The sequence below is a fragment of the Protopterus annectens genome, chromosome 2.part0, assembly GCF_019279795.1.
Source record: "Protopterus annectens isolate FY-2018-M chromosome 2.part0, PAN1.0, whole genome shotgun sequence".
In the NCBI taxonomy this organism is placed as follows: Eukaryota; Metazoa; Chordata; order Ceratodontiformes; family Protopteridae; genus Protopterus; species Protopterus annectens.
The window spans coordinates 1,948,422,389-1,948,448,502 of NC_056728.1; the positions used below are offsets into that span (position 1 = coordinate 1,948,422,389).

Here is a 26,114-nt window from a genome sequence, read left to right on the forward strand (position 1 = left end):
CTTTCTTTTTTAATTTTGTAACACAGTTAGCAAACAGATGATTATCTTATGTATACAGCCTTTAGATGCAGCTTTAAATTAATGTATTTTAGGGAGTATAGAAGAGACCCTGTTATAAAAGACCTATTGTAATCATGAGCCAGTGTGGCTATGGAAGAGAGGATTAAAATGTTTAAGAAGGTAAAGTAGCAAGCCACTAACGGCCATTACTATCTGAAACTTTTTACTTGTGAATACTTCCTTGGTAGCCTGAGCACGAGAAGACAATAGGCTCCACTAAAACTACATGCAGATCTTACCATTAAATGTGACAATTTATTATCTCAAAGTCTCTCAAACTAATGCAATACATTTCCCTCTCCCTTTAAAAGAAGCCTATCAATCTACACCTTCAGGATAGAAACAGATGACTAAATTGGCAACAGTAGGTTGCAGCAAGGGATCCAAGGCAAAAGGCTGTGTATCTATGAACCTATAAATGTATGAAGAATGGTTCAGTGTATCTATTGCAATGAAAATAAACAGCTACTATGGAGGTCCATACTATTTGTTACACTTATCACATGCAGGTGAGAAGCAGGTATGTACATAGTCCTGATGCATCTGTGAAATACTAATTTATTAATAAAGTTTAAAATTTTACAAATTTTCTGACTAACTGTAAACATTTAATACAAATGTGCTACAGGCACAAAACAGGTATTACACCACTAAATTAGAAGACTTTCTGCAGATCAAAGACAATACTGCATCTTTAGGTCCTTTTGAGTCAGGTATTTATATTCAGAGTTAAATATTGCATTTGCAACAGGGAAAGGTATACCTCACAATTGTTGGGAAAAGGATAAACATCTACAGAAACATGTTACACTCCTGAACTGGTGAACAGAGAAAATTATGCCATTGATTTCTCTGGAAGACAATTCACTTCCTCAAATGTTTGTCCCAGTCTCATAGCATAATTATGTCTGGGAAGGACAGTTAAGATTTTCATCTCAAAGCTCTGGGATCTGGGCTTCATTCATGATCTTTTGGCCATTGTCTACATGAAGCTTGCATGTTGGCCCCATGTCTATGCGGGTTTTCTCTACTGGCACCACTTTCTTCCTACTCTCAGAAAATATACTGGCTGAGTGGCTACTCAATGTGCATTGCATTTATCCTTGCGCTTGTGACACAGTACATGGATAAAAAAGTCCATGATGACCAGTTCACTTACCCAATTAACAAATGAATAAATTTATAATTAAAAATAGTTCCAAATGACATTTACATCTAGAAACTAGACAGGTTATATGTTGTGTCTTTTGAGAACTACTAAAAATATGAAATGGTTCAAAAGTTCTGTCCAATTTATTGGCTAAAAAAAGTCCCTAACAATTCCCAAAAAAGAACCGTCTTCAAGACATTACCAAATAAACCAAATGTGTCTTCCTCAGATAATTTTTATCTATGATCTAAGCCAAAAAGACAATAGCATTTAGATACATGTCTATGTGCATATGCTGTTGATCTTGACTGGTATATACTTGTTTGTATATATACGTATAATGTTAATTCTGAATGGTATATAGATGCACGTATATGTGCATATAATGTTGTTGAGGCAGACTGGTATATAGATGTATGTATATGTAATATGTATATACAATGTTGTTGATCCTAATAGGTATATAGATGCATGTACATATAATGTTGTTGATCCTGACTGGTATACAGATGTATGCGTATGTACATATAATGTTAGTGATCCTGACTGATACATAGATGTTATGTATATGTACATATAATGTTGATTCTGACTGGTATACAGATGTTTGTATAAGTGCATATAATGTTGTTGATCCTGACTGGTATACAGATGTATGCATATGTACACATAATGTTAGTGACCCTGATGGGTATATAGATGTTATGTATATGTACATATAATGTTGATCTTGACTGGTGTATAGATGTATGTATATGTATATGCATATACATATAATGTTGCTGATATAGGTGTATAGATGTATGTATATGTACATATAATGTGATCCTAACTGGTATACAGATGCATGCATATGTACATATAATGTTAGTGATCCTGACTGGTATATAGATGTATGTATATGTACATATAATGCTGATCTTGACTGGTATATAGATGTTTGTATATGTGCATATAATGTTGTTGATCCTGACTATTACAACTGCACACAATCAGCCCACACATGATCATATGATGCCTCGGACAGCTACTGCATGCTGCCAGCACCAGAAGCCATGTATTCAGTTGGTAGTAGCATCTTATCTATCCATCAATACAACAAGCTGTGTACTTGACAAACCCTATAGGATAGACACACACACAGACACATACATAGACACACAGACCCACACATATACACACACATTAAGATTAATACAACAGTGTACATACTAAATAAAGCAAACTGATAGTTTTAGATGGAGTAAATCAGGAAAGAAAAATACAAGTTATGCTGAATGAGTGTTCTAGCCTAATTGAAAACTTCAATGAGTACTCACATTATTTCCATTACTCTGACATCCCAAACTCTGGAATGTTTTATCTCCCAACAAATGGAATGACTGCCCTTGACTGCAGGATATGTACACTGAGCTATTCATATCTTTTGTCATAATGTTAAATGATTTCATAATGTTTATAATCTTGGACAGCTGCAAAGCTGAATGAATTTTATACAGAAAGATATAAAGTGACTCTTCTGTTCCTTTTGACACAAAATCAAATTTCACGCAAATACCAAAAACATTTTTTGCAAACCTGCAGGTCACTTCTGGTCACTTCTTTTTTTGTGGGGTTCTGCGTGCATCAGTCATATGATGAGCTGCAGTGTTGACCATTAAGAGATAACTTTCACTTCCACAAAGGTAAATAAGCCTGTCCACTGGTGTTGCCTACTACAGGCTTGTTCATGATTATGTTACTAATTTCAAAATAATGGGTGGATACCCCAAATGTTCGGTCAATATCCCATTCCAAGATTCACAGTTGCAAAGATGTTTAAGTGCTGAAGTTCCTTTTTATAAAAGATGTACTTGCATCTCCAACAGCTTTCCAGCAAGGTATTATCAGTTATGTGATATAGTGACAGGGTCAACTAATTACATTGTAAATCCCATTTAATTAGCTCTACACGCCTGCATCAAATACATAATGCGCAAATAAAAATTTCAACCACATGTGTGTTGTGACAAAGTGTTATAAAGAAAGAAAAACAGCAATGATGTCACCATATGTTTCTGGAAGAAGCATTTTTGGCTAAGGGTTAGCCAGGAGTAACATAATAACTAAACAGATTAAAGTGCATCAACAGATTGCTTGAACTAGAGAGTTTCAAAGAATTTCACTTACTTGGATGCCTTATTTCATGTCTTAAAGCCATCAAACGCTCTAGTTCTAAAGAGAAAAATATTACATTAGTTTTGCTATATTTGTATAGAAAACTTCAGCTTTTATCTAGAATGCATATAAACTGAAATAATATTCTTAAAGATAGTACTAAGCTAAGCAAACAATCAAATTTGCCATCTCGGTTCAAAACAGTGAATATAAAAACTAACCTGAATAATAATTCAGAGCTGATTTTCTTGGTAACTCTATACTTTAAGCCCATATTCAGTGATGGACCTTTTTTAGAAAATGACTTCAAGTGTCTTCAGGCTGTACAGCTTCTGAACAGGCTATATTAAGTAAAGGAAGGTATAGGGACTGCAATCCTCTGCGTATGAGGTGCTGTACATTTGCTCCCCTATTTCATTCATGGCTGCTGTCTTCTTAATATTCAAAGACTGCTATCATAAACATGAGCTGCTACTGAAATTTTTTTTCTTTCAAATAAATGCACCACGTTTTCTTTATTCACGTTTGTTGCCTCTTTACCATAGGGACAAAAGGTATTTCTATAAAGGCACGAGACCTTGATTCTGAGTGTTATATGTGAAGTTGTTGTATGTTAAGTCAGTGAGTCAGTAAAAAAGGTCACAAAGAATTAATATATAATGCCATCATTTTGATGATATTGACTACAATAAAGAACATGGCTCAAAAGAAAGGCTGTTAGGAGTTTAGAGTCAGAGGTATGGCATGTAGAATGTACCAACGGGGGAGGAGAGAAAGGGAAGATGAACAATGATTTAGGAAAGGGAAAGTAGTGAGAAACAGATGCAAGAAGTAAGAGTATATTAGGATATGGTCAGTATTAATGATTCAATGTTGATTGTTCTCAAACAGGTAAGGATGAGAGGTGAAGGGCTGAGATCAGTCGAGTACCTGAGATGCGCTATAGTGTTTGGCCCATGCAATCCAGGATAGAGATGGATGCAGAGGATGGAAAATGATTAGCAGTCTAGAATTAAAGGACCATGATTATTGGGGTGATCAGAGAATGCATCATTCAGTAGCAGACCTACAAGTGTAAAGACAACAGGACCTGAGCAGATTTAGTATAAAAAAAGGCAAAGGGAGAAAGGGGAGACTACACACAAGAATAGGCTTGAAAATGAGAAAGCAGAGGCAGGAAAAGCAAGAATGGAGGGGCATGGCTAGACTGGAGCATCTCAAGACTGAGGATGTAGAGGTAGACAAGGTAAGCAGGACAGAAGAAAAGGCAGCACATGCACCAGATGTAAAAGGGAAAGAAGAAAGTGATATGCACACAGCAGAAAGGAGCTAAAGAGGTTGAAACAAATAAGCAGAGGACAAGAAGAAAGAATGAATGATAGTGGGTAATGTAGGATGAAACCGTGGGGAATGAAGGAGAATGCACCAGATGTAAAAGGGAAAGAAGAAAGTGATATGCACACAGCAGAAAAGAACTAAAGAGGTTGAAACAAATACGCAGAGGACAAGAAGAAGGAATGAATGATAGTGGGTGATGTATGATGACACTGTGGGGAATGAAGGAGTTAAAAAGCAGTGCTGGAATTTCAACTAGATTAGACAGTACAACTAAAGTGTTAAAAGGGAGAGCAAGTGAAGTGAGGATCAATCATTTAGGAAAGGTTTGCATAAACATTATCACAGGCAGCCTATTAAATGCTGAAAAAGGAATGTCATGTGAAAAGACAAAGAGAAGAGTTGTAGTTTCTTCAGCTGCAAGAATAAGGTGAGAAGGAAAATCAGACTGCAGTGGATGAGTAATAACGAAAAATGTTCTGAAACTGATATTATGGAGGACAAGCCAGGAAGTGATAGAGTTTCTTAAGATAATGGCAGACATTCAGATGTCATAAGTCATGTGGGTAGAGAAGACATGCCAGGTGCAACATAAGAAAAGGTACAGAAAAGGGCTGAGAAAGTGCCTAGGACATGAAAAATGCTGGGACATGCTTTGGCCATTTTGAAGGTTCAAACACCAGTTACTAGTGCAACAATAAATAAATAACTCCAGGTATACAGTGTCTCACGCAGAAACTATACAAGTTAGTATTAGTGGATGATTTGGTGATGACATAGTAAAAGCAAACTTCTATGCCTCTGATGTATTTCCTTTAGAGAACAGAGTGCAACAACAGGCTGCTTATAGCATTAAACTAAAATGTAAAGGATTTGGCAGCAAGACTTGAGTAAGGAAATGAACATTACAACAGGTAAAAAGGTACAGGAAAAGCAGAAGACATAATTAATAGGAGCATTTATTAAAAGGAATACAATGCAGAGAAAGAGGTAGAAGTTGAACCGGATGAACAATGAGTGTGAAAATGGCAGACAACAGGACAGACAAAACTGTCAGGAAGGGTAGACAGCTTGCTAGATAATAAAAGAAGTCTACATGAGAAGATGGGGGAGATTCAGAAATGTGACAGAAAATTCAACAAATGATGAATGCGACTGAGATATAGAGATCCCAGGATATCAGTTATTCATACAGGTAAGGCAGGTGGAGGTGTAGCATACTATATCAAGGAGAGATTAAATTGTCAAGTACCAGAGGGAAAATGAGGAGAGTGGCCAAGAACTGAACACTGAAGATCTTCAAAAGAGCACCCAAGCAGTCATGGTAAAAAAGAGATCATATGTGGTGGCTAGATACAGTTTATTAGGCACCAGAATTTGGAAACAAGACAATGAGAAGGGAATGAAATGAATAACGAAGCAGGAAAAAAGAAGGTGATGTCAGATGTTAGTGTCTCTGTATCCTGAATAAATTGTTGATTCTGGAGAACTGCCATTTGCGTTACCTCGACTGTTTGTTTTTTGATATGACGTTAGATTATAAACTCTTGGAAAAATAATGGTTCAGTCCTACATCCCTATTAAGAACAGGGAATGAAATAGTCTCAGTATTAGACCAAAATAAAACAATCATCTAATACAGTAAGCTGCAATAAATGATAAAATACTACACATTATACTTAGAAAGAGTGATGGATGCATATCCTAGAACTGACAGGGCCTCTGGACAGTAATGTAATATGCAACATTCTGGTTCTTCACATGTGAGCACAACAATGGCTAACAAAGTAAAACCAGAGTGTGGGTCCACAGAATGGCATGTTAAATTAAGTTAGGGAAATGAGAGGCTAGGGACAACTGCAGTCAGCAAATAACCTAAAGATAAAAAGCAGCATACAAATAGCTATTGAAAAACAGACCAAGAAGAATTATCTGAGGAAGGACAAATAGGAAATGTAATTCAAGAAAGAGGATAAAGAGGCAGTGCATGCAAAGGAAAGAACATATTATGACTTGGTGAAGACTTGATAGACATGTAGGCAATACTATTAGAAAGATAAAAAACGGGTGACAAAATAACTAGGAAGCACAGATGCAAATCCAGACAGACAAAGAATGGGTGTGAGAAGGGCATCTAGCAGAATGAACAAAAAGAGAGAAGACAAATTCTAACGTGATGGCCCAGGGAGAGGTGTAGCTACCTACTCTGGCACTGAATGCCATCCTTCCATCTGATGCCACCACTCAAATCTAAGATGGGAGGTAAAAACAAAACAAAACAAAAATATCCTCTGCTCATGCAGAAGTGTTGGAGAAAAAAGTCTTCCTTCATTTTAAACTGTAGCAAATTGCTTGCAGCAAGCAGCTGATACCGTTTATGCCACCCACAGAGCAGAAAGTGCTTCAATTCTGACTACAAAAGTAATACTGGAATTCATTTCTGAATGCCAGTAATGCCTTCCACTGGAGACGAACTGGCATCTGACAATCATGCCCCCCTTATCAGTTTGCACCCAGGGTGGCTGCCATCCTCTCCTCACCCTATCTACACTACTGGGCCCAAGGGAGTGGTTCATGCTAATATTTTCACACTTTTACTTCAATGGAAGAACTTGCAGCCATGGTAAGTGCAGTGGAACCATGGGTGTAGGGGAGTAGCAGTGTGCATATTTGCATGGAAGTGAGGGTGCACATCTGTAGGGGCATGAATGAAGCTGAATGAATGTGTGTGTGTGTATGTGTGTGTGTGTGTGTGTGTGTGTGTGTGTGTGTGTCTGTGTGTGTGTGTGTCTGTGTGTGTGTGTGTCTGTGTGTGTGTGTGTCTGTGTGTGTGTGTGTGTCTGCCTGGGAGGTTGTACTATGGGGGTTAAGTAGAAGATCCAGATTCTTTCTGTGTGTGTGTGTGTGTGTGTGTGTGTCTGCCTGGGAGGTTGTACTATGGAGGTTAAGTAGAAGATCCAGATTCTTTGTGTGTGTGTGTGTGTGTGTGTGTGTGTGTGTGTGTGTGTGTGTGTGTGTGTGTGTGTGTGTGTGTGTGTGTGTGTGCAGTTAAGTGTTTCTGCTAGTATAAATGAATGAGTGGGTGGACATGTTTGTGTATGAGTGGATGCATGTATGCACATCTGTGCATGGCTGATTGAGTGCACGGATGACTGTATCTATGAGACATGCCTTTGCTAATGCAGTGCATAGGCAAATAGGAAGAAAAATAGTGCAATCAATTCAGTAAGTGCACAGGTTGATTTTAAGATATGGTAATGAACCTTGAATGAGGTGTTTCTCAATCAGCTTTACTTTGTCCCTGAAATGGAATTTCTCTCTGTCTCACTTATTGACCAGTCCACATTAGAGAATTAGAGCAGGTGGAGAGAACTTCTCTGAATGATAATGCTAGTGTTTATATGATTTTGTTTATATGCATAAATCACTTTTTAATGAGACTCAGAAAGTTGAATCCTTTTAATCAGGTGGGTAATCAATATCCATTTTCATAACTTCCCTTGAGATGTGTGATCATGAAGTTTGTCATATTAATTTAGGGGTGAAGCACCCTGCACAGGGGCATGGGATGGCTTATCTCCCATGTTAAAAAAAAATAAAAAAGTAGCCAGTAAGTTCTATTTTGAATGACTTAATTAGACTGCCACAAGTTTCATTGAACAGTGATCTGAAGGCGAAAGCTGTGTTTATTTTGTAATGAAGCATAAAATCCTGGTATCGGAACGACCAAGGCTGAAGCCAATAGAGGTAGTATAATGTTCAAAACCACAGATGTCCACCAAATAAATGATCCATACAGCTCTCAATAAAATCTTTAATTCACCACATTAGACATAGGTAAGCGCTTTCACCCACAAAGGGCTTCCTCAGACCATGCAACTTCAAAATATAATAAAGCATTTTATAGAAGAAAAAGCGCCAAACCATCACAATTAGTCAATTAAAAACAATTACATTATTAAAAAAATACACTCAAAGCGTATCAAATATATGCTTATGGAATATATGGTCACAAAATATAAGTACAAATTCATTCAATGCATGTATAGAAGTAAGTAAACATGAATATGCATGCAGAATCATGTTTAAAATATGTGACCACATATTAAAACAATAAAATAAGTTGATGATATCTACTACATCACCAAAAGTAGATTGTACACATAAACAATAAATCATTTAAGTCTCCTCTTCTTTAAAAAGGGTCTCAGCAACACCTTGTCATTCAGACCGGGATATTTGTCACTCCTAAACCTAATAATCCACTTGACCTCCTGTGCCTCTGTCCTGCCTCTGGTATTTCCACCTCTGGAACTAACAGGAATTCCCTCTATCACTTTAAACAAAAAGTGTGGGTTGAGTCTGTACTGATGTAATGCTTGGACAGAGTGTTCACCAGGGAACCTATTCTGATCGGATACAAATGTTCCATATTCTATCCTTGAGTTTCCTGTCAGTCTTCCCAACATAGAATGCATCACATGAGACACAGGATGCCAAGTAGATGTTTATTTTGTACTTGTCTGTGCCATTGTTAAAATATGTTGGCCTATTTTGACCTCAATGATCTGGAGAAACTGAACATATAAGTGAATCTAGTTTACTGAGTATTTCTAAGTAAAATCCTTCAAAAGCTAGTTAAGCAATTAGTATAACTATTATTCAGTTGGACAAAGGATATCTTATATATGAATCAGCTTGTACTTCTTAAAATGGAAATGTGTATTTCTAAATTACTTGTAACTATTTTAAAAGCCAGACAGTTTTCCTTGGATGCCTTTGAAAGGCTAAGTGTGGATACATCACAAAAATACCAAATATCTGGCATGTCCAATACCTTAAAACAATAGTTTTCACAAAAATCAAGTGAAAAAAAAATTTTAGCATTAATGGAGTTAGCAATAAATTATTACACTGCCTACCATCTGGTTCCAGTGAATAGCTTGAGGAAATTCCATCGGTGTCTGTAACAACAACAGAATAGTTTCCCAAGTCGTTCTTGTCTGGATCTTTAAAGTACAGCTTGGAGCTTGAAAGAGAGTAGAAAATTTAATGTCTAAGAACTTTTTAGAAGAAATCTTTGAATACTTTCAGCTTTGGTATCTCACTTAATCTAGAATTAGAAATGCAACTTACACTGGCCCCACTGTTTCAACACCATACTTATTAGTATCAGTAATTTCTTCATAGGATTTGTTCCAAATAAAACTGGAGGCATCAGTCATGTCCTTGCATTCAAAGGCCAAGAAAATGTTGCCTTCTTCATCAACTCCTGAACTTATGTCCTTAGTTCCTAAAATATGAAAAGAATTAAACGAACAAATATAATTAGTACGATAAAGTAAAAAGGTTAACAAGTGCAAAATGGTCACTGAACATGGTGGACAGTTACATTTATGGGATGTAGTTGCACACACACACACACACACACACACACACACACACACACACACACACACACACACACACACACACACACACACACACCAAAGGCTAGGTAGAACAATACTGTAAAACGAAAGTTTGTATTATTGAAAGCCTTTATGCTAATCTTTATGCTAATCTACTATAAAAGAAAACCCTGAACAAAAGTCTGTGATTAAGCAACTTTTCTGGCTGTAGCTGGATAACTTCTAAGTATAGTGTAAAACAAGCTCTGAGCCAAACATAAACGAGTGTGATTGGAGGCAGAAAAGAAGCAGTCTTTTTACAGAAGATAAAGAAAATGATAGTGACTCACACGAATCCCATTATATGTCAATGGCATGGGAATTCAGCTGCTTCCTTATGTCTGTCATGATTCATACAAAGCATTATGGGAAAGAGAAAGAGTTGAGGGAAACAAGATCATGTTGACACATCAAGCCCCATTGGTAGCCATGTTGTGGAAACAGGTTAAAACTCAAATAAAGCACTTTGAGGTGTTAAAATAGGTCAGGAAACAAAGAGGGGAAAAACAGACTTTTTTAGTTCTAAGGTTGAGTTTTCCTTTAAATTCTTAACCACTGCAACGTTAGCTCTAAATATGTTATCTGTAACATAAGATACAGCATTTTTGGGGCAGGAAGTATTAGTCAGCTATGGGAATGGTGGCTGGAAATTTGAAAAATAAGAAATCAGTTTTGGGTAGCATACTCAGTTACTCTGAAAGGTAGTATAGACTAAACAGTATTTTAAAAGTACACATCCATCTTTAGCTTTTAATATTTCTTACCTGGCCTGACTTTGACCAGTACAGGTTCTGAGACATCAGATGCCCTGCCAGGGCCTGCAGCATTAACAGACCGGACTCTGAAAACATAGGTCTTTCCTTCTTCCAGACCATTTACCTGTATTATTCAGTCAATGAAAGAAAATACATAAAATATGTTAGCTCTTGGAATGTTATGATATATAATATTTAATGCTCTGCATTTCTAGTGATTAGTCCTCATCTTCTGTTTAAAACTTTTTTAGTGATTACAGCTAGATTAATGTACCCATGATGCTATTAACTTTTCCAGAAGAGAAACGTGTATACTAGACTACTGATGCACTTCTTAAAGTCACAGTTCTGCTTTTTCAGTAACATGCAAACATATATGTACATGTCATGCCTGGCAGTTAGTAACAGGTTTAAGTATGTGAACTCTTAATGAGCTAATTTCCACATTTCAGGATTTGATTCCCTTTGTTTTTGTTTACCTGCTGTGTGACTTTAACAAGTCACTTAATCAGACAGTGCTACACAGAAGAGTCAGAAAACGTTCCATATGGATTGGTACCTGATACATTTAATAAATACAAACAATTTCACCACTGGAAAAGATGTATTGACTTCTCTGCATATGCTCCTAGACATAAACTGATCTACAAGCATCTGAACAACACAGAATTTTTCTCTGTATTTGTTTCATCCTTTTTGAACTCCTAAACTCATAATGAAGTGACAGTTTCCTATGGTATGAAATTTAACATGTCTGCAGAGCGTTGTTGTGCTCCTGTCCTTTGCAGAACTTATTTTTTCCACATTATGTCTTTCTGCTACTCTCTTCTTCAGACAAAACATACAGACGTCACCCTTTTCTTGTGTGCAGTTCTGCAAGCCACATACTGACCCCTGGCATCTACATGGATTTCCTCCGACAGCTCAATGTCTTAGAGATTTCACAAACATAGATAATGCTGCCACTAGGATAGACTACTGTCTTTTACAAAAAAGCAAAGTTTTCACTTACATAGACTATATATGATATATAGCTTCAATTTATAGAAAGGTTCACTTAGCAGTTATAATAGCCATCAAGGTATATTCCTTTTAAGGGTCCATTCGAAAAAAATAAAAGCAAGCACATATTTTCCATACAACTCAAACAACATGTCTAGACATCATTACCTTCTCTTCAGATCCTCTCTGAATGAAAAGTGCCAGCCTCCACAAACAAAAAAAAAATACATTTGTATGACATATGTGTTTTATAGTGAAGAACATTTAGTTCCTCACAAGCCATTTAATGTCTATTTCAATAGGATCATGGGAATTATACAGGAAGTATGGTGTGAGACTATATGCACTTTGCTGATGCCCAGACCCATGATGGACCTCCTGCTTCTGCGATGGCAACGCACATCAGGCTCAGGATGATTCTGAAGTCCCCATCCTATCAATAAGGAAAATGTTGAAGGATGAGAGTGTGTTACTTCAGTTAATATGTAAGAGCAGCTTATTCCAGAGGGGGGGGGGGGGTAAATGGTGGGTAATAACTCTGTCCTTTCAATAATTTTTGTTAACATATTGGTGGAGATTCAGATCCTTATTTCCTGTATTAGTGGAGCTCTTTGTCTTAAAAAGATTTAAAAGATCAATGAGGATTTGCTCCTTGATGGAAAAGAATGCAAGACATAGAGTTCCAAGTAAGAGTCTATAAAAGACTAAGTATAGATACAGGGCTTTGAGACTGGCTCGATAGCTGTCAGTTTTTAGATAAGTAATCTTCATGGTTACAAAAATCTGGAGCCTTTTTAGCTGTGTGATATGTCTGGACAGGTGCAGACCACTGGGAGCATTGTACTTCATAGCTGGTTTAATTAGAACAGAGTACAGTGGGACGATAACTTCTTTAAACCTGGATGTGATGACTTTACATATTAGTTACATGGTGGACAAAATGCAAGACCCTCATAACAGTGTTGATTTGCAGAGCAGTATAAGGTATGGTGAAAGTCAAAAATTATTATTTTTTTTTTTTTGCCAAGTGCAACAATGGCACACTTTTTGCATTTGATTTTAGCCTTTTGTTAGTGCACTATCGATTGGCAAGAACCGGTTCCTCCTGAAGTGACACAGTATCAGGGGGCTGTATAATACCCTGCTCTCAGTTATTAAAAGCAGACATTGTTAGCCACAGATCTGGATTTATTGTTTGGAGGTCAGACAAGTATATGCCAAACAACAGTTGTCCCAGCAGTGATTCCTGAGGTGCATTGCTAATTACAGTCTCTTCTTCCGAGATGGCACCAGTTATTTTAACTATGCTGGTTCTATATATAGCCAGTTTGCTATCCATCTTACTATGTAAGGATCTACATTTATGTCTCTTAGTTTATTTATAGTACAGGATGGCCACGGTGGTGCAGTGGTTAGCGTTGCCACCTCACAGCAAGAGGTTCTCTGGTTCGATCCTTGGCTGGGGTGCCTTCTGTGCGGAGTCTGCATGTCCTCCCTGTGGCCATGTGGGTTACCTCTGTGTGCTCTGGTTTCCAACCACATCCCAAAGACATGCTATAGGTAGATTGGACACTCTAAATTGGCCCTAGATGTGAGTGCATGTGTGTGTGTGCCTTCTGTGGAAGGTTGGGCGCTGGGCTGGCATCTTGCCACCATATAACTCCACTGCCAATCATGAGCGGACAGGCAATCCACTGTGGCAACCCCTAACCGGGAAAAGTCAGAAGAAGAAGTTTATTTATAGTACCAGAATGGAGAGTGGTATTGAATGACTTTGAGCGATCTGATAGGCTATGTGGAATGAATGTCCACCATCAATAGTTGAGTTTGTTTGATAATTTCATACAGGAAAAAGCCTAGTCTATATTTCTCCAGTATTCTTTGATCACTAATCTATGAGAAACAACTTACCAGATCTCTACCCCAACCTTGACAATTATGCATGCATGTCAAAAGAACACATTGATTTACATTCTGCTTCCTTGTCCTTTAATGGTTGAGCTCCTGTTCATTTGCTTTGCTGAAGCTCTTAAAAAACAAACAAAAAAACAGTCATACAATTTATCAGGGAGAATTCCCCTTCAACTACTATAGATGAATATTTACCCTGTTTCCTGTAAACAATGTAATATTTTTATTTTTCAAGTTCTTTTTCATGCTAATACTAATTATATTACATTAACCAGCACCTTGTTGCTAAAATTTTTATTTCACTCCAACCCTCCCTCCACATGTATAGGCACCACAATGGTCAGCTTCCAGTCTTTGTAGGTGTCTACTGTGCATCTTCCAGAACCTTAAGCAACCATTTCATCAAAGCCCTAAACTGTAGTTCTTTCTTTCCACCACAGCACAGCTTCCATTACATCTCTTCCTATAACAATAAATAGATACTGTCAAATATTGATATTCCTTCATTCTTTCTTATTTTCTGATCCATGTATTATCTCTACAATATTATCTTAAGAGAATACAAAATGGCACTGCTTGCTATGTGTCTGAACAGCTGCTGCTTTGAGAGGTTAGCCATCTTATTCACCTAACAAGCTTATACAGGAGCAGTATTTTAACACATACTGATTTGAGAACCCTCTTTACTTTTTGTTCTTTAATCATTCTTTGTTTAGACTTTCAGTTTTGTGTCCGTTTTTAAGGAGTTCATATTTTACATATGTAAGAGAGTCTGGATGCAAAGAGTGGTGCTCTTGAGTCACTTCTTAATCACAATATGTTTTGCTAGCAAATGCTATTAAGTTCTTCTAGACCTCCAGGGATTAAGGAGTTCTTAAAATTTTAAAGCACATCAAAGGGTAGACAACTGAAACATTTAAATTCTTCTGTAATTTTTTATATTGCTTACTGATTTTATTCTATGTTTATTTCAGTCATGTTCTGCAATATTTTAAGCATTCTGGAACACATTATTTTTTCCTTTTTCTCATCCATCATACTCTTTTTTTTTTTACTTTATTACTTTACATAATTTATACTGCATTAAAGAATTTCCATTCAGTTTGATCTACAGTCCAAAGACCTTAATAGGTTGTCTAAGAGTCTGCTAGGCTGTCTAAGAGTCTGCATCCACATAAAACCAGAGTCATAAGATCTGTTACACTCTGTAACCTGTCCAATAATTAAAGATGAATTTCAAATGTTGTGAGAAAATGCAGAAAATGGCAGCACAAGTGTCAAAATGAACATGTGTGTCAAAAAGTCACAGAGAATCAATGCCAGACCTCTTCGTGGCTAAATAATTTATTACAGAAATGAGGTAAAACAACACTTTGAAACATAGAAATACTAGTCTTCAAACTATCAGGTCATTTATCTGGCAATATTTCATGCTAGTGAAGTAATTACGGGTAAATGAGTCCACTGTACAACTCATTGTCACAGCAAACATTGTTTTTTTAACTTATATGAAAATTGTCTATTTCCACTATCAAGTTATCGTTTCATGTAGTATATATACTAGTTTGATCAGTAATGCATAGGATACTTGCTACAGCCTCATTTGATGAGTATTTATAAAACAAAAACATATCACCTCTAAATAGCTTGACTCCTATGGTGAAAATTTGTATTATTTCCAGTCTTTCTTGACAACCTTTTTCTTGATAAACTGTCCACCTTCTTAGTGAAGTGCCCATACATTAGGAAGTGAAAAAATGACACCTAGTGGTTTCTAAACTTATCCAAAATAGCACCACTCACTCAGACACAGCAGGCATAGAAAATATACTACCAGACAAATTTGGTGCCGACATTTCCCCTGAAGCAATTATTTTAACTCCACAAACACTTGAATCATTTACAGTTGCATAGCATCACAAATGAACATGGAATGAAGGCGCTGTATAAAACATAATAAAACAAATAGTTCCATAGGAACTGATAATTTACTTGTATGACTAATAAACAGCATCAAACTTTCCCTTGTGGAGCCTTCCTTAAATTTCACCTGAGTTTAGCTTCAGAGTTTAGCTTCAGAGTTTGTCCCATTAGTGGAGAAGCCCCTACACAATGGCAGCCCTACCACCAACCAGAAAACTATAGACTCATTATCCTGATCAGTCAGAACTGCAAAGCCATTAGAAATTAATGCTGACTGGGCTCATATGTTTTATGACTGTATGAAGTTGAAAGAATACTGGAAGTCAATTAATGAATTTTTGCAGGCTCTTTTTACAAATAATTTCATTATTTCTAAGTCTCTTATATTATTCAACACACCTGTACCTCAATGTGTTAAAAAGATTAAGCTTCCCTTGTTATGGTCTATCCTAGCAGTGGCCAGGAAAATAATAACTAGAAATTGGATTTCAGATACACCTCCTTCGTTCAATGAATTTAAAAATATTATGAATATAATGTGCCATATGGAAATAAGCACAATTAGAATGAGAACAACTAGAAAAACATCATATTATATTGTATGGGATAATTTACAAAATTTGTTAAAAAAATTCTAATTTCAATAGCACGGTATTTTAGTTTAATTAATTGATCTGATTGTAGTGGATGTCTTTGTAAATACTTTAGTTGTTTTGTTGAATATTATAATAATACCTATTTTTAATTACTTGTATAAAATTGTTATGATATTTCTCTTATATGTTAAAACAATAAACCTGTTTTGAAAAAAAAAAAGAACTGCAAAGCCGCAGAATGCACCATATATGAGGTCATACATGATATCAAAAACCTTATTTCAGACCAGGAATCACTATATTTCTGCTTACAGCAATAGTTTGGTCAAGATTACTGGAAACTGGGTTTTATTTTCAAATCTTCCGCTAATACTCATTCACTGCAGTAGGAACAAACCCTCAAAAACAAGTAGTATACAGAAAGACAGCTAAAATTAAATGCAGAAAAGTATAGCACTATCACTGTTGGTAACTGATGGTCTCCTTCAATGTATAGTACACCACTCTGTTATGATAATATAGTCAGGGATCGTGGAAATTTGCTTTATAACTCTTTTGACTACCATGTAGCAAAGAATCTGTCTTTAGCACAACTAATATCTAAAGGCATATCATCCAGGTCAAAAGGAGCTATCATCCGTCATTATGCAGCCCTAATTAGACAAATTATTGAGTAGACACCCCCTTCAGCATGTACATATTATGCAACTGAAAAGTAATAATGAAGAAGACTGTTGGCCTAAAGTCCCGGGATTACCAGGAAAGGACTGAAATGCTGTTTACTCAGTTTCTTATTGGCTGCTGCATGGTGAGCTACACCTTGGATTTCATGTCATTAGGGACAAGATTTTTCTTTTCATCTCCATTATCTTAAGTATCCTTAATGGTGTATTGCTAGGGACATAAACCTCAGCATGTACATAAATAAAACATGCTTGATATACAAATATATTATTTAACACCTACTATACCTTAGGAACAAACTTCCTCTGCAAGTTAAACAGAGGGACAGCATAGCATCTAGCATCCTTTAAATTCAACCTGGAAGATTTGCTGGATGCCCATGAATTTACTATAGGACTGATTTGCTTTGCCCTTCTTGAAAAGCGTATTATAGCATGATAGTGGTACTGGCAAAGTGTAAACAGTCTTGTGACTCAGCTGTGTAATATTTTCTATGAGCCTATGACCTATGATCTGCTAATTTTATGATCATTCTCATTTTTCTAATTTCAGTCATGTTACAGACAGAGAATGATGACCCCTTACTTAATATTTGTTTTAACTTTTTAACAGTGCTAGCATGAATTAGTTAACATAATGAGTGCATGTCTTGATGACATTATACGAAATGGCTTCAATATTGCTCCATGAAAAGAATAAACTAACCAGGAAGCCAAAGACTACAGAAAATGAATCCAACAATGATAAAAACCATTCCAGCTCACAGTTGTGGAGAGAAACAATCCATTATTGGTAAAACCACAGCAATTCACGGTTAAGCGCTTTCGTCTAAACATAGACTTCTTCAGAACCATGAAAACTCCTCTAAATTATGAATTTAAAAGCTCAGAGAAGTAAAACCACACACCCAGGAACTGTCAATCAATAGGCAAGCTGAACAAATCCCAGGAAAGTTCTTAAAGGGGTACACACACCAAATGAATATTAAATCACCAAACATCAGTTTATCGAAAATCATTTCCCTGACATTCATGCCATCTCCATTAAAAAGCATTGCCGGTGATTAATGCAGGCCCTAAGTACCAGTTCCTGCTGCTTTTTTCCCTTCTTCTTCATAGTGTGACCATGGTGTTGTTTATATTAGTTGTCAGAAAGGAGGGGAGCACAGCCCCCCAACACATACATTGGGGTGTAGGGGGGATTACTCCTCCCCAGAAAGCCCCTGGAAAAGGGGTATTTAGGGGAGTTTTTCAAGAAATTTGGTTCAGCGATGAGATCTGATATTTGGAGAGTCATTGCAGAACCATACAAAATCAATTAACATTTCAAAGTCACTACATTCACACACAATGATAATGAACTATGTACTAAACCCCTTACCTATTAAACATCATCTGCCACTTCTAAAATTATAGGTTTATTAAATATTATCTGTTCAACTGGCCATACTGTATAATAATGCACATTTTCAAAATGTAAGCAGTATTGTCCTCTGCCTACTGAAACAGCAATCCATATAATGCTGCATTTATTTCCATGGTCCATGCTTGTTACCATCAGTCTTATTTTTATATCATCAGCACGTTTTCTGCTCCATAGACAGTCAGGCAAAGGAAAGGTTGGCAACTGTGTAATTCTGCTACTGGATAAACTACTTTGCACTCAGACTACATATTTTAAACTACATCCAGTTCTTGATCCAGATTTACATGAATGACTCAGTATCCTGACTCAATAATGTTCTAGAATAAAGAACTGTGGGGCAAAATCAAATCTCTCAAGAGGTACAGCTATATAACAACCACTGGTAGCTTTTTATCCACAGTATAAATCTCATTGTTATAACAAATCAGTACATATGTTACACAAGATTTACAAGTAATAAAACCATGTTCATTAAGATCATAGCTTATAAATAAATTTGATAATACTGTAGGTAAAACCCTCTCACAGCTTTTCCCTGTATTGCAAGTAAGGTCAATAGGTCAAAAGTCATTCACAGAGTTGACATTATTTCCCTTTGGAGCTAGTATAACTGTTGTTTGCCTTCAAACATGGAAGACATAGCAGTATAATAATGACTTCTGTAATAAATACAGTAGAGTGCATGCACTTGGCTTTATTATAACTGACTGTATTTGTAACAGACAATTATTACACTTTAAAAGTTTGCTGAGATAATCAAACTGGCAGGCTGACAAACTTCTACAGCACAAAAGTGCTAACTGACCATGTTGTTTTCAAATAAAGTGTTTTGTGTTTGTCCTTTTACACTAATTGCACTGTATGTACACTTACTGCACTGTGATCATTCATTAGATATTTTTAGCAACTGGAAGAAGGGCGGAGATAAGATGGGAGGTGTTCCACTTATTTAATACAATTTTTTGGTAGTATAGGACAATGCATTTTACCAACTCTCTATTGAAATTATGAGCCAGTGTGGCTGAAACAGAGGTGCTACAGTGATTCTGAAGTTCCAGCAGCAGTCCAGTTATATCAAAAAGGACCAGCAGTCGTGCTATTTTTCTGGCACCCTCTTGGCATAGAAGATAAGGTTCACATAGAAAGTTCCCATAGTTTTGGATGTTGAATGCAAATCCATTTCAGTAGGAATGCAAGAGAATATTAAAAAGAAAACCAGACTACACAATAACAGGTGAGTTACCTGTGAATACTTGCCCAGTGTCTGCAGTTCTCTAAAAACATTTGTTTTGGACTACCTTATAAATCAGCTGATGTTTTAATAATTTAATAATAGTGGGTTCTATAACTAACATAAGGTCCAGATAACTCTTTTGCAACTCAAACATTTAGGATGGTATTGAAGACCTGTCCTCCATAACAGTTTACTCCTGCAGTCCTTAATTATTATTATGTCTGAGTATATACCACTGAGATGTAAGGGCTGTCCTAATTCCTTTACTTAGGAGTGCTTACCTCGCACAAAACTCATATCCATTCTTTGGCAGAAAATGACTGCATGATTTCTGGTCATAATGGACTATTTTTAATCCTGACCTAGGTCAAAAAGCAACTGAAAAGACACATCCTTGGTTGTTGTAATAAAATAATGTCATCAAAATGTTTAATTAAAGCAGTAAGACAAAACAGAAAATTAATAATTCTCAGGACTATTAAAAAGATAAACAAAGGCCATTATTTGAAAACAAATAGTACATTATGTTACTCAAAGTAGTATTTTGAGCAGTGGCACTCAGAGTGGGGCCACTTCAGAGACATATGCAGTGCTATGTTAGCCATAGAAATAGAGAGGCTGATATCATATAATTGTCTGCTAGCATGGTAATGTGAACAACAGTACAGGAAAAGGAAGGTAAACAGCATGGTGGAGTGACTCATAAAATGTTTAAAAATTACACAAAAGTGCACTTTGGCTAGTGACATTTTACTGAGCCATTTTTTGTTGAACAAAGAGACATACTGCACTAAGATGTGAGAAGTAACATCTGAAGTAGCTTGAAAACTTTGATTAGGGGCAATTTGTTTGGCCAGTGTCTGCAACAGTATACATTGTCCCCCTCCAACTTGCAGATATATCCATCACTCGGGAGACAGAGGCATATGCGAGATAGTTGACATGTGCCATTTTTATATGGAATCCCATGGGATACTTGGAATGTTAATCTCTGTGGTCAATAAGATATGCTTTGCATTGGCCATAATTACTACAGGGACCTTCCAGAGGCCATCATGGGATGTGATGAGAATTTCACAGACATCTGCTCTCTATTTCATGAATACTACACCAGGTCACCATTAAAACCCTACCTGCTCCACATAGGTACCACTATATGAGCTAAAAGGGTTTCCTGTGCATCAACTACAAGGTGGCGTGCAATGCACAGACTATTACATGTAATGTGTCTGTGCAGAATCCAGACAGCTTGCATAGTTCCCACGCTTGGCATATAACTGGTATATACCATTGCTTTTGTGTTAGGTGATTTCCCACAATAATGCCTTTGTGGTGATGCCAGAAACACTGTAGAGCCATGGATCATGACACTGAAATGTAGTCCACAGAACATGGCCAAGATGACACAGTTCTGCACCATCACATGCCATCAACATTTTAAGTGTGTGTTTGGATTGTTGAAAGTCTGTTTCCAGTGCCTAAATTCCTCTGGTGATGGATTAAAGTATGTCCCAGAGACATGAAGCAAGATATTTGCTTTCTGTTGAATGTTGTACAACAAGGTGGTATGCAGACAGTTAGAGTAGGGGACTGCATCAAATAACCAGAGAGACCAGAACCAGTACTGGCAGAGATGCCTGATGAAGAGACTGGAGGAACTGGCAGAAGGGGAAGCCGATGCTAAGCTCAGTCTGTAAGAGTGCACTCAGTCAAATTAAATACATTTATATAGACAAGGCACTCTGACTTCAAGGCCATTTTTACTCACAGGTCACCATATTAACTGTACTATCTGATTACACATCTGTGATAGTTTTCTGTAATATTAAGTGAGCAATTGTACAAGACATGCTGGCTATATCACAGACAAAAGTTTGATAAAGAAACAAAATTATGTTCTAGCATGTTCTATTTAGCCAATATTAAACTGTGATGAAAAGAAACAAATTTCTGTAGCAGACAATATGTACTGAAACAATATGATGCTTAGATATTGTTTGTGCATTGCTGGTGTGTAACTAGACCAGAAATAATTTGATTCCAGATACATTTCCCCCTTTCCATAGAGATTGACACACTAGTGGATGAACAACTGTGAAATGAGTGTAACACAAAAAATGCAATGTGTGATGCCCTAAGTTTTAAGGGAAAAAATATGAAAGAAAAGCCTTTTGAGCTATTCCAGCTAAGCTAAAGCATCAAGTAGTAGTGCGTTGCATTTTAGCTCAGCTTGAACTACTGCTTTGTGTTTTTGCTTGGCTTGAATAGCTCAAATGGCTATTCTTTCATATTTTTTGTTATTTTGACCTGCAGAAATGGACTCTGCCCACTATCTGACAGCTTAAGCTAACTAAATTTCAGGGTGCTCACAGTCCTACATTTCTAAGCTTGAGTTTTAAGAGGAATATTTATAAGCAAATGACATCTGCATTTGTAATTTGCTATCCTGGAAGTTCTTAGAAACATGCTTTATTTCAATGGCAGAAAATGGAACAAATTTCAACTGTGCAATATTTCCTTGCTCGTAAGTCTTTGTTAAACTGACAAACTTGGAATTACTTCTGTAGGAACACCCAACAGTGCAGTGGATTGAGGGTCTGGACTGTTCCCTGTGGTAAAAAAAGGGTTTCATTTGTTTCTAACTCTGTTTGCATCTTGTCTCTCTGAGGGCAATACAGTGTTCCTAGGCCATCTCTGAAAAACGTACTTGTGCCCAGTGGGTCTACTTGACTAACAAACAGAAAAAATAAATCTAAATGAGTCATTTCTTACCTTCAAGTAACGGTTTGGTGTGGTCTTTTGACTCACTGTAACCCATTCTTGTGCGTCAAGTTCTTGGTAATCCACAAAGTAGCCAGAAATAGGACTGCTGCCTGTGTATATTGGGGCTTTCCATAGAATCACCAGGGATGTGTTCCTCACTTCCAGGAATGTCAGATCATAGGCAGGACCTGATTTAGTGTAACACAACAATACATTGTAAATAAAATTACAGAAGGATCCCTGAATAAAGACTCATATACATTGCTTTCTAAAAGTCTGTGAAATAAATCTATGCATGTATCTTCTTTGTAATTATATGCTATGAATCTGAATAACAAGCTGTTTACATTTCTCTTGTTACAAAAAAAGAAAACAGAAAAAAATGTGGTGCATGTTTTAAGCTTGTGGGATAAAGGTTAAAGGCAATGGCATTCGTGAATGAGGGAAACAAAAGTGCACTGTGTAGCAAACTGCTAAACAGTTTATTTACTGTAACCTGTTGTTTCCTGTGTTGCTTTTATCTGCATTATTCAAAAGTCCTGAAGAAGACAAGCCTTAATCATTACACTGTTATTTTAGTTTTCATGGCTGCCTTTTCCAAATACTTAAGTTTCTAGCTTGAAGCTGCTTTCAGGATCAATGAATCTGCAAATATTTTTCACATTGAATATGATGGCCTCAGGTGTTCATTTGAATTTTCAGTGGAGGTGAAGGAACCCTCAACCCTCTTGTTGGACTGCAGAGACAAAAACTCACAACATACTTATCAAATCATAGGACTATAGAAGGTTATGAGGCTAATGGCCCTACAAGCATTGCAAGCCTGGCCATTCGTGCCACACTTTTCCCATCTATTTATTCCCATGGACTAGAAAGGCTTTGATATATGCCTGTGACTTAGGGCATCTGCAAGCTGCCCCATCTATAAGGGACAAAGATGACAAGCCAGGGCAGAATTTGTGGTTTTCCATTCATTGGTTCAAATTTCATTTGAATAGGCTTAGATATGACCTGTTTTATATGAATGGGGAGTCTTTTCTGGAGAAGGGGAGTCTTTTCTGGAGAAGGGTAATCTCGAAGACATATACCTGTCCCTTCAACATGTTTTGTTTATGTCACAGACTAGGTTTATATCATTAGACCAGGTAATTTAAGTGCCATTTGTTTTGCAAATGTTTAGCAGATCCATCACAGCTAAATTGGAGAATGCCTTATAGGTTGAGCATAGATTAATCTTCAGTAGTCTGCAGGAGTCTGAGTACAGAGACAGGGCTTTGAGACACTCTGTATAGGACATATTATTTACACCCTGTATTCTTTTAGTGAGAAACCTCTGCGGCTGCTCCAGCTGTTGCAAATGCCTGGTCAGGAAGGGTGCATTGTATTTGAATATTGGTCTAATTAGGGCTGAGTATAGTGGGACTGTGATCTTCTTACATCTGGATGTCATGCACTTCCTTATAAGTTGTGGAACATAGAAGGATCTTCTCACCACCATGGACACATGGTGATCAAAGTTCAGATTACTGTCAACCTGTGTTCCCAAGTCTCTTACTATTGGGTCTATTCTTAAGGGAGTATTATCAATGTTGTAATTTGTTGGTGTTGGGGGGCATCCTCCCAAAGGGTATAATTTTGCATTTTTTGCATTGAGTTTTAGGCCATGGCTCTGGCACCATTATTTTTCTCTTTCAATCCCCCCTCCCCCCGAGGATGTCTACATCTTTCGGGGATTCAATGATTGCACCCAGCTTGCAGTTGTCAGCAAATGTTGTCAGTCAAAGGCCCTCTACATTTGCCTTGACTTCAGAGAAGTATATTGTGAACAGGAGAGATTCCAGTACTGAGCCCTGTGGGACACCACTAGCAAAAGGCCTCTTGGCAGAGGTTAATTCTCCCACCCTAGCTTCTTGTGTACTACCTGTGATCCATTTGTCTCTCTATCAGGTGGCATAGGGATTTATACCTAAATTTATGAGTTTGCCTATAATACTGACTGAAATATTGTGTCAAATGCCTTTGCAGGTCGAGGTAGGCAGTATTCACCATTTTGCCCTCATCCATGACTCTAGTGACCTTCTATAAAAATTCCACCAGGTTTGGTAGGCATGGACTTCCCTTGACAAAACTGAATTGGGATGGGTCCAGTGTTTGAAGATTTCCAATGTCTTTGTTTATTAGGTCCACAATAATTCTTTGCATTCCCTTTCATATAAGATGCTTAATATTAGAAGATACAATCCAGGCTTCACATACTCTTTTCACATAAGAACACCTATAAGAACATAACTTGATAGTTTGATTACTGTAAATAGGAGCAGAAACATCCATTAATCCATCTATACATTCATTTTTATAGAATTATTGCTGTGTGAAGATCATGACGTTACCAACCTGGGTAGAACGGAACAGTCTTCTCAAATATTAACAATAATCTCTATGACATCCTATGATATCTACAGGCAATCCCATGCAAGATGACATATATAATCTCTCCAATATATACAGTTTGTTTTGGCTCCCAATCTCTGTGATTCATACTTGGTACATTTTTTGTGGGAGACACCAAAAGAGACATCCTTTCACAGTGCTCTAACCACTTCAAGTAGGTCACCTCAGAAGAGCAGTGACTCTATTCCCATCTCTTTCTTAAGCATATCTCACAATTGTCCATGATTTTCAGGGACGTTCCTCATGCTGTCTCAGAATTTTTCTCTGTCATTCTTAATCCCCTCCTGTAACTGGCGACTTTTGGAGAAAAGGTTGTGAGTTACACTTAATAATGATAATAATTAGAGTTATAGATTTTTGTTTACTTCACAAAATGTATTTTAATTCATGTTCTCTTATGCTGTCAATATCTCAAGTTAATAAGGCTATTATTTTAAGTGTCCCAGATTGCCCCTGATTCTTTCTGAATTTGTCCCTGATTCTGTTAAATATGTCCCTGATTGGTTGAGAGCCCTGTTCTGAAGTACTCTACTCCATAGCCTGCAATGAAGACAGAGTGCAGCTATCCTGCTAAAGAACTTTGTTTCTGCTCTTTGTAGCAAATTCCCATCCTTTTAAACAGTGAACAAAGCTCGTTACCAAAGGTAAGGATTGGTGTATGGATTCAGCAGTAAACTAAGAGCTTTGTACTATAACTCAGGTCTCTCTTTCCTACGGCACTCTTGTACAATGCCTGCACTACTCCCATTTAGTTGTCATTCACCTGATCCTCTCTGACGTGACTCATGATCAAGGCCCTTAGGCAATTAAACTTCCCCCTTGAGATAGCTACCCCCCCTCACCTGTACACAGCAATTAGCTGGAAAATAACCCTAACCATGACCACTGATTTAAAGGTCCTGCTTTTCATCCTATCAATATGCAACCATTCTACTGCACACTGGGGATCACTGCCACTGCAGACTCATACTAGGGAACCCATTCACCTCAGACCGAATAGGGGATCACAGACACTTCAGGCTCACATCAGGGGTCCCACTGACTACAGGCTCACATTGGGTAATACAGTCACTGCAGGCTCAAACTGAGAATTATAATTACTTCAAGCTAAAAAAAAAAAAAACAATATCTGCAAAAAACAAAATTGTAGCACTTATGTCACCAAAGTGGATACTCTAAAGGCCCCCCTATGGGAATGTTGACACTCTTAATGCTGAA

The 26,114-nt window shown here is 37.1% G+C and overlaps 1 protein-coding gene across 1 annotated transcript in view; it reads right to left on the minus strand.

The window, feature by feature from the left end:
• MYOM2 (myomesin 2) overlaps positions 1–26,114 on the minus strand; it is a 688,720-nt gene that overhangs the window by 217,974 nt on the left and 444,632 nt on the right. The window contains exons 20-24 of the mRNA XM_044061901.1: positions 22,455–22,633; positions 10,917–11,031; positions 9,839–9,995; positions 9,625–9,731; positions 3,380–3,424 (exon numbers count right to left, since the gene is read on the minus strand). Coding sequence (XP_043917836.1) covers positions 3,380–3,424; positions 9,625–9,731; positions 9,839–9,995; positions 10,917–11,031; positions 22,455–22,633 — 603 coding nt within the window. The remainder of the gene's footprint in view (positions 1–3,379; positions 3,425–9,624; positions 9,732–9,838; positions 9,996–10,916; positions 11,032–22,454; positions 22,634–26,114) is intronic.